At 37.4% G+C, this 13,445-nt stretch overlaps 2 protein-coding genes across 3 annotated transcripts; one reads left to right on the top strand and one right to left on the bottom strand.

The window, feature by feature from the left end:
* Nucleotides 1-446: 446 nt before the first annotated feature.
* On the bottom strand, nt 447-1,375 carry LOC135137163 (uncharacterized). Its single transcript, XM_064066755.1, has 2 exons — nt 1,173-1,375; nt 447-1,108 (listed from the first exon to the last, which is right to left on the bottom strand). The coding sequence occupies exon 2, from the start codon at nt 1,075-1,077 to the stop codon at nt 562-564; it is 516 nt and encodes a 171-aa protein (XP_063922825.1). The 5' UTR covers nt 1,078-1,108; nt 1,173-1,375; the 3' UTR covers nt 447-561.
* A 189-nt stretch (nt 1,376-1,564) lies between these two features.
* LOC135137162 (tyrosine-protein phosphatase non-receptor type 23) lies at nt 1,565-12,610 on the top strand. Of its 2 annotated transcripts, XM_064066754.1 has the most exons (9): nt 1,566-1,723; nt 1,771-1,912; nt 1,968-2,348; nt 2,402-2,546; nt 2,597-2,880; nt 2,932-3,279; nt 3,332-5,866; nt 11,560-12,181; nt 12,265-12,610. In XM_064066754.1, the coding sequence occupies exons 2-9, from the start codon at nt 1,826-1,828 to the stop codon at nt 12,402-12,404; spliced, it is 4,542 nt and encodes a 1,513-aa protein (XP_063922824.1). In that variant the 5' UTR covers nt 1,566-1,723; nt 1,771-1,825; the 3' UTR covers nt 12,405-12,610. The 2 variants fall into 2 exon arrangements, with proteins under 2 accessions (XP_063922823.1, XP_063922824.1); XM_064066753.1 differs by having other exon boundaries at nt 1,565-1,723; nt 2,597-3,279.
* Nucleotides 12,611-13,445: the final 835 nt, after the last annotated feature.

The raw sequence follows: 13,445 nt of genomic DNA, 5'->3' as shown, positions 1-13,445 counted from the left end.
TTCAAAAATTCGCATTTCGCAGCGATTTTTTAAAAAATGTTGCTTCGTAACAAATCAACATGCTATATTTTTGGAATCGGCGTGTCGAGATCTACGTCCCTGAATTTTTTTATAATTTTTAGACAACTTAATGAAAATTGAAATTTTTTAACGGTCCCCTTCTTCAAATTTCGCTAAAATGTTGACATTTTAGAAACTCAACTAAACACATTTTCTCGTAGATTTCGAGCTCTAGAACTCAAATCCGGCCTCGGTTTTTTGATATCTGCAACCGTTTTTAAATCAAAATTATAAAACAACATTTTGCAGATGTTTTAAAGTTATGATAAGTATGATAAATTTTTAATCAAAATATATTTGCTTATGTTATTTAAATTTTAATTAATGGAAGCAACGAGTTGTAGCGAATGCAGGAACAAAGCTTCATAATAATAAAAACACCCAAGAACCTATAGACATTAAAATATATTAAAAAGTACAACAAAACAAACAAAAATTAAATAAAATAAAGCTACTTATTTCTTAAGTCACATTAAGTCATAACAGCCAATGAATACCACATTAAGTTTCCACGTCGTCATCCTCATTAATCACCTTATCCCAAACAAAATCCACCGTCAAATCCGCGACATAATCAGCCACCGTCTGACTTATCTCCCAGATAAGCTCATCGCCGGTGAATTTCTGCTTGTCATCCTTCCCCTTCCCCAAATTCTCCTTAAACACCCCCAACAAGCTCATGACAAACCCCCTGAACTGTCTCCCATCCACGATAGCACTTATGGTCATATTTAAGGCACCTAAGTCAGGCAAATTCGTCGTGATGTCCCCGATCATGTCGGCGAACTCATCGACGTTGGACGGCTCCGCAGCAAACTCCATCAAGCTCCTCATGATCATTTCTTTGCTAGAACTACCGGAGGAGAAGGCTGACAGGAAGCGCTCATTCTCGCGGATTATTCGCTCGACGGCGCCACTTATGGCTATGTTCAAGTCACTTCTGTACTGGTCGACTTGTCTATTCAGGTTTTCCGCTTTGGAGATGTAGGAGAGTTCCTGGGATTGCTTCGATGCCATATTGTTGGGTCCTGGGGGAGACAGGAAGACTCTGGAATCGACGAATTAGGGGTAGAGACACGGCGAGAAATCAAATAACGTTGTGCAATACGTACCATAGCTCAAGCCATAATTCGCGAAAAACTGGCGGAAGAGGAGAAAATGGAGCGAGGAAGTGAGGTTAGGTGATTATTGACGTTGTCAGTAAACAAAGGCGGAAAGTAGAGGTGGAAATTGGTTTTTTACGAAACGGGAAATTTTTTGAGTCATTACACAACAAAACGAATTATATTTTTGTTTTCTTTTTGTGGTGAAAAAGTACCATTTTGACATGTATTTAAAAACTGGCGCGTTTGCAATTGTCACTTTGTTTGATATTATCGCAACAAATAGTCTAATCAAGTAAAAAGAATGTCCAAAAAAATTAATAACGCCTCAAATTCAAGTTTATTTAAAAATTGTTAGTGATGATCACGTCCTGTGTTTAGCGCGTTCATTTTCCCCCAAACTGAGTCATCGTTTGTCATTTAAACCAAACGTCATGTGTCATTTTGGTAAAAAATTAATAAAAATGCGTTGTGTTTGTTTTTATTAGTGGCGAGAAATTTTGCGTTGCGTTTTCGCGCTCTGAATTCGTCTCAAATGTGAATTTTAACCCTCAAACAAGGTAATTTTTTCTGATTACGTCGCCCCCATAACGCGCCCTCGTTTCAGCTCCCCTCCTATCGATTCGTGATTCATTCCTCAGTACAAAACAAAAACAAGCACGATGGAGGCTATGCCCAAATTACCCATGATCAGCTTTGAATTAAAGTACAGTTCCGAACCGGCACAGTTTGGACCAGCCCTGAAACAGGTAGCCACCCTAAAATCGAAATTGGGGCCCCCTTGTCACTGCTTTGTTGTTCCAGTACATTGCAAGCTTCTACAACGAAGACCCGGAGTCCTATGGCACGGAAATCAACAACTTGGAGTCGCTGCGTAGCGCCGCGTTACGAGCCCCCATAGATGTGACGGGGTGTCAACTATTGAAAAAATACTACTGCCAGCTGCACTTTCTCAAGTCGCGGTTTCCCATGCACGAGTACCAAGCGGCAGCGGTGTTTTTTTCGTGGAAGGATAACTACACAAGTTTGCAGTGTAGCGTCCAGGATATTCGGTTTGAAATGATGTGTATTTTGTATAATATTGGGGCTGTGCATACGCAGCTGGGGGCCCTCGATAGTCGGGCTACGCCCGACGGGTTGAAGATGGCGTGCACACATTTCCAGTGCGCGGCGTGGGCTTTCCAGGTCTGTCTGTCTGTCTGTCTGTTTGTCATCAAGTCATAGTTTGAAATTTTCAGACCATCAAAGAATCGTATTATCAAATGATCCCTTACATCTCCTCCGTCGAGATTATCCACTTCATGCAGCAGGTCTGCTTGGCGCAGGCGCAGGAGTGCATTCTCGAAAAGAGCATGATGGATAACCGCAAGGCGACGATCACGGGTAATTTCCGTCGGCCGCCCCCACGTCCAACTGACGCTTTTAAATTTCAGCCAAGGTCGCCGTCCAGGTGGTGGACCACTACAAACGCTCCCTGTCGCTCCTCACCGTCGGCGACGGCGAGAGCTCCTTCAGCAACTTCATCGGCGGCAAAACCACCAAGGAGTGGTCGAAATACCTCTCCTTCAAGTCCGTCTACTACAAAGCCATCGCGCTCCTCTTCCAAGGCCAGCAGGCCGAAGAGCAGCAAAAGATGGGCGAACGCGTCGCCTTCTACCAGGCCGCGTCCGAGCAGCTCGACGAAGCGCGTAAGGTAGCTGGGTTGAAGCAGCAGAAAGTGAGTATGACGACAGTGAGGACTGCGCTAGGACCGCTCTACTTTCCGCAGGATTTTTCTGAGTCTATAGCTTTTACGTCGGACGTGATCGAGGGCAAGCGAAAGGCGGCCAAGAACGAGAACGAGTTCATTTACCACGAGGAGGTGCCGGAGAAGCACGCGCTCCAGGAAGTCAAGGGGGCCTCCTTGGTTAAAGGGATCGCGTTCAACGTGAACGACGTCGAGGTCTCGGGGCCGGACATTTTCGCGCGCTTGGTACCCATGGAGGCGCACGAGGCGTCGTCGCTGTACAGCGAGAAGAAGGCGCAGAAGCTGAGGCAGCTGGGGGAGCTGGTGGAGATGAAGGACCAAGCGCTGGCGGAGTTCATGTCGTCGCTGCAGCTGGACGTGTTCACGCAGGTGCGCGGTAAACTTGAATTCAAAAATGAATTTTACCGTGCGTTTGTTGCAGATGCGGCAGGCCACCGGGTTGTCGCAGGACCTCGTGGACCGAGCTGCCGCCATCAGCGCTAAACCCACAGCCACCCAGGACTTAGTCGCCGCGATGGGGAAGCTCTCCAACAGCTACCACGAAGTCGAGTCCATGCTCAACGAAATCCAGGAGCTCCTCAAACAAGAAGAGCAGTCAGAAAAAGAGTACCAAGAACTAATGGGCAAGCGCCCCCCGAGCATAATCGCGACGGACCTATCCCGGGAAGCCTCCAAGTACCGCGAAGCCCACAACAAAGCCAACGACTCCAACCAGAACCTCCACAAGGCGATGACCACCCACGTCGCCAACCTCAAAATACTGTGTCAGCCGCTGATGGAGCTCCAGAAGCAAATACCCTCCGTGGAACTCCCCAACCCCAACGTGGACGAGAACTGCGTCAAAGAAATCGAGACCCTCATCGCCAAGGTGGAGGAGATGCGGAATCAAAGAGCTATGCTGTGGACGCAGTTCCGCGAAGCGGTCCACAAGGACGACATCACCAGCGTGTTGGTGACGCGCCAACCCGACCAACCCCTGGACCAGCTGTTCCAGCAAGAGCTGCAGAAGCACCAGGAGTTGGCGAGTTTGATCGAGCAGAACGTGACGGCGCAGGAGAACATCCTCAAGGCGTTTGTTGACGCCTACGCGCGCTCCATGAACACTCGGAGGTACCTGCAGGACGTGATTAGTAAGCGCAACGCGACGGTGACGGCGTTGATCACGTCGTTCGATACGTACGAGGACCTGGTGGCGAAAGCCACCAAAGGAATCGATTTTTATAATAAGTTGGAGACGAACGTGTCGAAGTTGTTGCAGAGGATTCGGAGTGCGTCGAAGGTGCAGCAGGAGGAAAGGGAACAGATGTTGCTGAAGAACTCCGTGACTGTGACGAAGGAGGAGGTATCGGCGCCACCTATAAACACGGCGCCGAAGCTGAAGGACTATTTGGATACGCGAAAAAGGGGGGCGGCGAGGGATGCTCAATACTATGTCCCCCAGAGTGTCCCAGACGCTCCTACGTGGCCTCCAGCGGTTCGGCCCGCACCACTAGGTTCAGAGGTCAATAACGACCCGGTGGTGACCAAACCCCAGGAGCAGAGCGGCTACATTGTCGACCAAGCGTTAGCGGAGAGGATGGCGGGGTTAAGGACGGGACAACACCCACAATATAGTTACCCAGGAGGGTACAACTACCCCCAACCCTCCGCTTCACCCAGTAACATCAATAAGCAAGCTTTCACCGTTACCACTGATATGTACCAACCCATTTCGAGCGTCACCCAAAGCAACCAATACCCGAACTACTCGATGGGATTCACCACGCCTTCAACCGCCTACAACCAATCAAACGAACAAATGGCGACGTACCAAAGCCAGATTAACCAACCCGGCGTAAACTATGGCCAGGTTAACCAACCACCTGCCACGAATTACGGGTACGCCCAAGTCAACCAACCCGCAAGCTTATACGATCAAAGCTACGCCCAAAGTGCGCACTACAACACCCAGTACGCCTACACGCAGCCGGAAGAAGCCACGCCCACACCGACTCCTCCCACCTACAACCAACCGTCAAACGTAGTCAACTACGCCGCGCCTACACCGACACCGCCTACCGCTTACACTCAAGTGTCAAGTGTAGCCACGCCCACACCCACTCCGCTTTACAACCAATCTCAACCCACGCCCGCCTACGAACCCCCCGAATCCTACAAACCCACCGCCTACTACCCCACCGGTTACGACCCCTCCCAACAAGTCGCCCCGCCTCAAACCTACACCTATTCGAATTCGTTCGATGCAGAGTACGCGACTTCGGTCCGCCCCAACATCTCCCTCCCGAGTGTGAGCGCCACCTACTCCTCCCCCTCCATCGACATCAAGAGTTCGGGTTCGGGGGGCGCCAGCTACGTGATGAGCAACGGCCAGAACTACCCCAGTTATGACGTCACCGGCCAGTACCCCTACTACTACAACTACTCGCAAGGCGGCTACGTCAGCTACTCCAACGGCTACGGTTACGTGGTGCCTACTCAAGCCGAGACTTCGGTGGCCACCACCACCAAGGAGTCCAATATCGATCTTCTGACGGGGTTGGACTTCACTGTGAACCAGGCGCCGTTGATTCCGCAGCAGAAGCCGTCGGAGGTGGCGGAAGTGCCGAAGCCGGTTAAGGTCGTGGCGACCAAGGAGGAAGTCCAGAATCCCAAGATGGAGAAGGTGATCAACCGGAAGCCGTTGAATAACGCGGAAGTGAAGAAGTTGTTCGCGTTGGAGGTCGACAAGTTCGAGAAGTTCGTGGACGTGTTGCCGAACAAGACGCTGAGCGGGCCGACGAATTTGGAGTTGAAGTGGAAGGAGATCCAGGATAAACAGGAGCTGGAGAAGAAGGCGATCTCGGTGGCGAGGTGCTACCCGATGAAGAATCGCTACCCGGATATTTTACCGTACGACTATTCGAGGGTGGAGCTGAAGGGGGCCAAGGATGATTATATTAACGCGTCGCATGTTAAAGTAAGTATTAACTATGGTGGTTGTTGGGATCAAGTGGTACATTGTCTGAAGTCTGTCCGGATTTTTATTAGAGAGATAATATCCGAAACTACCGCACCGATTGTTGTCAAATTTTCTATGTATATATGTTAGGAATGTCATGTAGATGGTGAAACGTTAACCAAAATTTGTGTGCTCATCCATGTCAACAATGGAATTTCGTCATCTCCAAATTTTACGGTATTAATGGTATTTAAATTTTATAAAATAACACACTCCTTCATTTGTAGTTTATGAATCTGTCTTGAGTTTTTACCTTGAGCATGCAGTTTTGGAGAAAAATTCAGAATTTTGTAACACTTTAAACTTATCCGTTCATACCCCCTCCTCCGAATTAATGATGTCATCCTACAATTTTGTTAATTTATTTGTTATTTAAATGATTAAAGGTAACAGTCCTGAACTTCTGGTTTATTAATCCGTGTTGAATTTTTATCCTGGATATCGAGATTTTTGGGAAAAAAATCAAAATTGTAGAGATACCAATTTTTCGATTACTCTGTTATTTTCCACTTTTTGATTTCTTACTTTTTTGGTGTTTCGATTTTTCGATATTTCAGTTTTTCAACTTCTCGATGTTTCGGTTTCTCGGTTTTTCAATTTTTCGGATTTTTGATTTCCCAAATTTTCATCATTTCTGTTTTAGATATTTTCAATTTCCCCATTTTTTAAATTTTCGGTTCTTTAATTTTCCATTTTCAATTTTTCGATTTTCCAAATTGTCATTTCTGTATTGGATTTTTTCAATTTCCTGGTTTTTGTTTTTTTTTTAATTTCGGATTTTCTCAATGTTGTAGTTTTGGGATTTTTTAATTTTTCTTCAATTTTCGGATTTTTCTACTTTTTGATTTTCCATTTCTGGATTTTTTACTTTTCCAATTTCTCGATTCTTCAATTTTTCGATATTTTCATTTTTCAGTTGTCAATGTTATAAATTTTTCGATTGCTCGATTTTTCGAGTTTTCAGTTTTTCGATGTTTCTGTTTTTCAATTTTTCTAATTTTTAAATTTTAGATGGTTATTTCAATTCCGTGATTTTTCGATTTTTCGTTTTCTTGGTAGATTTTTCGGTTTTTCATTTTAACGATTTTTTAAACTATTGATTTTTCTATTTTTTGGTTTTTCCACTTTTCGATTTCTCGATTTTTCGACTTTTCGATTTCCCAAATTTTCGTCATTTCTGTTTTGGATTTTTTCAATTCCCTGATTTTTCAGTTTTTCGGTTCTTCAACTTTTCTTTTTTTTTAATTTTAGTTTTTCTGACTTCGATTTCTTGATTTTTCAGTTTTTTGATTTTCAATATTTCAGTATTTTGATTATCCAATTTTTCGATATTTCGATATTAGCATTTTTCAATTTTTCGATTCTTTAGTTTTCCAATTTTCCGATCCAAAAAATCCAAACAACCCAAACAAATTAGAAAATCCAAAAATTCGAAATAATATCTTAAAAGCTAAAAAATACAAAAAAATCAAAAAATCGAAAAATACAAAAAAATACAAGTAATCAAAAAGTCAAAAATTTAAAACACCCAAAAAATTCAAAGAATACAAGAAACTCAACAAATCTTAACAAAACCAAATAGAAAATTCAAGAAATCAAAAAAATCCAAAAATTTCTAAAAATCTAAAAAATTCAAGAAATGCAAGAAACTCAAAAAATCTAATAAAACCAAAGTGAAAATCCAAAAAAAAAAACCAAAAATTCCACGGATTTCAAAAAATTCAAACAATCCAAAAAATCAAAAAATGCCAAAAATTTTAAAAACCCAAAAAATTCAGAGAATGTAAGAAACTCAAAAAGTCTAATAAACCTAAATAGAAAAACCAAAAAATTATAAATTTTAAAAATAAAAAAATTTAAAATTCCAAAAAATTCCAGAAATGCAAGAAACTCAAAAAATAAAATGAAATCAAAAAGAAAATAAAAAAATTCCAAAGATTTAAAAAATCCAAAAATTCAAAAAATCCAAAACATTTCAAAAATTTGGAAAAGTCAAAAAAAATCAAGAAATGCAAGAGACTCAAAAAATCTAATAAAACTAAATTGAAAATCCAAAAAAAAAACAAAAATTCCAAAGATTTCAAAAAATTCAAACAATCCAAAAAATCAAAAAATGCCAGAAATTTTAAAAACCAAAAAATTCAAAGAATGCAAGAAACTCAAAAAGTCTAATAAACCTAAATAGAAAAACCAAAAAATTATAAATTTTAAAAATCAAAAAATTTTAAAATCCAAAAAATTCCAGAAATGCAAGAAACTCAAAAAATAAAATGAAATCAAAAAGAAAATAAAAAAATCCAAAAATTCCAAAGATTTAAAAAATCGAAAAATTCAAAAAATCCAAAACATTTCAAAAATTTGGAAAAGTCAAAAAAAATCAAGAAATGCAAGAAACTCAAAAAATCTAATAAAACTAAATTGAAAATCCAAAAAAAAAAAACAAAAATTCCAAAGATTTCAAAAAATTCAAACAATCCAAAAAATCAAAAAATGACAGAAATTTTAAAAACCAAAAAATTCAAAGAATGCAAGAAACTCAAAAAGTCTCGTGAAATTAAATAGAAAATCCAAGAAATCAAAAAAAAAACTTACTGAAGAGTTTTGAAGTTTTCGACTTTTTGATTTCCCAATTTCCCGATTAATCGACATTTCGATTTTTTAATTTCCCATTTCTCGATTTCTCGACATAACAATGTGTCGATTTTTCGGCTTTTCGATTTCCCAAATTTTCGTCATTTCTGTTTTGGACTTTTGCAATTTTCTGATTTTTCGGTTTTTCGGTTCTTCAATTTTTCGTTTTTTTTTTAATTTTGGATTTTCGGACTTTGATTTCTTGATTTTTCAGTTTTTTGATTTTCAGTATTTCATGATTTCGAATATCCATCCAATATTTCGGTATTTCGATATTTGCATTTTTCAATTTTTTGATTCTTTAGTTTCCCAATTTTCCGATCCAAAAAATTTGAAAAATTCAAAAAATCGAAAAATTTAAACAATCAAAAAATCCAAAATTTTAAAAACTCAAAAAATTCAAGGAATGCAAGAAACTGAACAAATCTAATAAAACCAAATATTCAAAAAATCAAAAAAATTTAAAAATTCAAAAAATCCAAAAAATTCAAGAAATGCAAGAAACTCAAAAAATTTAATAAAACTAAATAGAAAATGCCAAAAAATTGCAAAACCCAAAAAAAGTCAAGGAATGAAATACACACAAAAAGTCTAACAAAACTAAATAGAAAATCCAAAAAAAAATCCCAAAATTTTTAAAATCCAAAAAATTCAAGAAATGCGAGAAACTCAAAAAATCAAATAGAAAAACCAAAAAATCAAAAAAACATATATTCCAAAGATTTCAAAAAATCCAAAGAAGCAAAAATCCAAAAAATTTAAAAAATCCAAAAAACCCAACTGAAAAGTTTTGCAGTTTTCGACTTTTAGATTTTCCAATTTCTCGATTAATCGACATTTCGAATTTTTTAATTTCCCATTTCTCGATATCTCGACTACAATGATTCGATTTCTCGATTTTCCGATTTTTCGGCTTTTCGAGTTCCCAAATTTCCGTCATTTCTATTTTGGATTTTTTCAATTCCCTGATTTTTCAGTTTTTCGGTTCTTCAATTTTTCTTTTTTCTTCATTTTGGATTTTCTGACTTCGATTTCTTGATTTTTCAGTTTTTTGATATTCAATATTTCATTATTTCGAATATTCAATTTTCCTGTTAAAAAAATTTATGAAATCCAAAATATTCTAACAATCCAAAAAATCTAAAAAATCAAATTTAAAAAGCCCAAAAAATTTATGGAATGCAATAAACTCAACAAATCTAATAAAACCAAATAGAAAATCGAAAAAATTAAAAAAATCCAAAAATTGTAAACATCCAAACAATCCAAAAAATTCAAAATATCCAAAAATTCAAAAAAATATCTTAAAATCCAAAAAAATCCAAACAATCCAAAAAATTAAAAAGTGCCAAAAATTTTAAAAACCAAAAAATTCAAGGAATGCAAGAAACTCAAAAATCTAATAAAACTAAGTAGAAAATAAAAAAAAATCCAAAAATTCTAAAAATCAAAAAATCCAAAAATTTCAAACATCCAAAAAATTGAACTCAAAAAATCCAATGAAATCAAATAGAAAATCAAAAAAATTAAAGAAATCCAAAAATTCAATAAACGCAAGAAACTCAAATAAGTTAAAATAAAACTAAAAATCTAAAAATTCCAAAGATTTCAAAAAATCCAAAAATCCAAATAATTTCAAAAAATTCAACTGCAGAGTTTTGAATTTTTCGACTTTTTGATTTCCCAATTTCCCGATTTTTCAGTTTTTCGGTTTTTTGACTTTTCGATCTCGTTTTTCAGATTTTTCCATATTTCGATTTTTTAATTGTAGGTTTTTGACTTTTCGATTTCTCAATTCTTCAGTTTCTCGGTGTTTCAGTTTTGGAATTTTTTTACTTATCCATTGTTCAATTTTTCTTCGATATTTTCATTTAATCTATTTTTCAGTTTACGGATTTCGCAATTTTTTTACTTTTTCGATTTAAAAAATTTTTGATGTTTCGCTTCCTTGATTTTTCAATTTTTCGCGATTTTAATTTTTCAATTTTTAAAATTTAAAATTTTCGATTTGTTGATTTTTCGATTTTCAGTTCTTCGATATTTCTATTTTACAAATTTTCGAGTTTTTAAATTTAAAGTTTTGTAGTTTTTTTATTCGATTCCTCGATTTTTCGATTCTCGATGTTAAATTTTTCTGTTTTTCAGTCTCAAGATTTACCGATTTTTTTTTATTTAAATATTTTCAATATTTTATTTAAAATTTTTCAAATGTAATCTTGTCAACTTAGATTTTTTTGTCATTTCTATTTTGGAACTTTGCAGTTTCTTGATTTTTGAGTTTTTCAATTCAATTTCGAGTTTTTAAATTTAAAGTTTTGTAGTTTTTTGATTCGATTCCTCGATTTTTCGATTCTCGATGTTAAATTTTTCGGTTTTTCAGTCTCAAGATTTACCGATTTTTTTTTATTTAAATATTTTCAATATTTTATTTCAAATTTTTCAAATGTAATCTTGTCAACTTGGATTTTTTTGTCATTTCTATTTTGGAACTTTGCAGTTTCTTGATTTTTGAGTTTTTCAATTCAATTTCGAGTTTTTAAATTTAAAGTTTTGTAGTTTTTTGATTCGATTCCTCGATTTTTCGATTCTCGATGTTAAATTTTTCGGTTTTTCAGTCTCAAGATTTACCGATTTTTTTTTATTTAAATACATATTTTCAATTTTTTATTTCAAATTTTTCAAATATAATCTTGTCAACTTAGATTTTTTTTGTCATTTCTATTTTGGAATTTGCAATTTCTTAATTTTTGAGTTTTTCAATTCAATTTTCCGAATTTTCAATAATTGTTCTATTTTTTAAATTTTGAACTTTTAGATTTCTCGATCTTTTAGTTTATCAGTTTTTCAATTTTTCGGCTTTTCAGTTTTTAAATTTTTTAATTTTTTAAAGATTTTTCTATTTTTCAGTTCTTGAATATTTCTATACTTATTTAAAATTGTTTGAATTCTAAATTTTCGTTTTAAAAAATATCAGAGAGGACCTCCGTCGTGTCCTTAAACTAATTCCTTTCCCTTTCCAGGACATCTCCTACTACGCCGCCCCCTTCATCGTAGCCCAGGCGCCCCTCGCCTCCACCACCGCCGACTTCTGGATCATGATCAAGGAGCAGCAAATCGAGCTCATCGTGTCCCTCCTCGGCGACGCAGAAACCGGCCCCGACGTCTACTGGCCGACCGAAAAAGGTCGCGACTTGGCTTTATCCGGCCTGGTGGTCTCCTTGGTGAGCGTCACCGTCAAGCCGCACTGGATCGAGCGCCTCATCTCCATCGGCATCCCGGAGAAGCGCGACTCGCGGGTCCTTCTCCACCTGCAGTTCACCTCCTGGCCCGGCAGCCTCTTCCCGACCAACCCCGAGCCCTTCGCCACCTTCGTCACCGAGGTCACCAACCTGTTCCTGCAGCAGAGGAGCACGGCGCACCCGGTGGTCGTGCACTGCTCGTCGGGGATCGGTCGCAGCGGGCTGGTGTGTCTGCTGGTCAGCGCCATCCTCGAGGTGACGAGCAACCCGGTGGCGGTGCCCGATTTGGTGGGGTTGGCGGTGAAGCTGGGGGCCTGGAGGAGGAACATGCTGAGGGATAGGGAGCACTTGAAGTTCGCGTATGAGGCGTTTTTGGCGTATATGAAGCAGGTGTTGGCGCAAGGTGAGGAGTGGCGAGCTTCGCTCGCCCATTTTTTATATTTATTGTTGTTTTTTATTTTATTTTATTTTATTTTTTTTTTATAGGGCATGCGAAGAGGATTTTGAACGAAGTAGGGCAAATCAAGACTGAAGAAAAGTTGGCGCCGGTGGAGACGAAGCAAGAGATTATTGATGATCCGTTGAATAGTTTGGATCCGTTTTGGGCGAGTAAAAAAGGAGATTGATTGACTTTTGTGTATTTAAATTTTTAAATCTGTATTTGAACGTATGCTTATTGTATGATAGTGATATTAGTGTAATGTTTTATAACTATTTTTATGTGGTTCTGAAGATATGGAGATTTTTTAGTTTTGGAATTGCTGAAAGGACGTATTATGATGAAATGTACTGAATTACCTAATAAATTAATAAATAAGCGTTGTTTGAATTAGAGGGTTGTTTTTCTTAAAAAAAAAAAAACAGATTAAAATGAAGTTTGAATATTTTTGACAGATTAGAAGTGGCAGATTTGACACTGGACCCGTTTTACACTGCCACACATACTAAAACAGGAGTCATTGTTGGTTGCCTATACAAAATTGTAGTTAAAGATCTAATAGGTAGCTAGGTATTAAATATAACATGAAATCAGAATCAGGAAAACATTTTTATTTTTTTCGAAATTATAACAAAAAAAAAAATTTTTTTGGTGATAAAAAAAATTTAATTTGACGTTTTGAATGTGGACAAACGGTTAACAAAAAAATTGGCTGAAGGTTATTTAAGAAAAACGAGAAATTGAGAAATCAAAAAACCGAAAATCTAAAATTTAAAAATTCGAAAAACTAGGATATTGAAAAATTAAAACATTCGAAAATTTTTCAAAATCAAAAACCGAGATGTCAATAAATCGAAACTTACTAAAATTGAAGAATCGAAAAACTGAAAAATTCCAAAATAGAAATGACCTACAATTGTGAAATGGAAACATCGAAAAATGGAAAAACTGAAACATTGAGAAATCAAAGCATCAAAAGATCCAGAAACTGAAAAGTCGAGAACTCGAAAAATTGAGAAAAAATAAACAATTAAAAAAAAATAATAAAAAATAGACGATAAATTGAAAAATTGGGAAATTAAATAGTCAAAAGATCGAAACATAGAAGTCTCGAGAAATTGAATTGAAAAAAATTGAGAATTGAAACATCAAAAAATCGAAAAATTGAAAAATGTAGAATTTATAAACTCTAAAAATTGGAAAATCAAAACACTGAGAGTTCAGAAAT

Source organism: Zophobas morio, unplaced genomic scaffold (assembly GCF_036711695.1).
Source record: "Zophobas morio isolate AGI-343-1 ecotype UQ-CSIRO unplaced genomic scaffold, CSIRO_AGI_Zmor_V1 ptg000028l, whole genome shotgun sequence".
In the NCBI taxonomy this organism is placed as follows: domain Eukaryota; kingdom Metazoa; phylum Arthropoda; class Insecta; order Coleoptera; family Tenebrionidae; genus Zophobas; species Zophobas morio.
This window is presented reverse-complemented; position numbering and strand designations above follow the sequence as displayed.

Bases quoted from the DNA above. Each gene is read 5' to 3' on its own strand.
- LOC135137163 (XM_064066755.1), bottom strand. From the start codon at position 1,077: ATGGCATCGAAGCAATCCCAGGAACTCTCCTACATCTCCAAAGCGGAA.
- LOC135137162 (XM_064066753.1), top strand. From the start codon at position 1,826: ATGGAGGCTATGCCCAAATTACCCATGATCAGCTTTGAATTAAAGTAC. The intron at 2,349-2,401 runs GTCTGTCTGTCT...TGAAATTTTCAG, and splicing joins GCGCGGCGTGGGCTTTCCAG to ACCATCAAAGAATCGTATTA. The intron at 5,867-11,559 runs GTAAGTATTAAC...TTCCCTTTCCAG, and splicing joins TTAACGCGTCGCATGTTAAA to GACATCTCCTACTACGCCGC.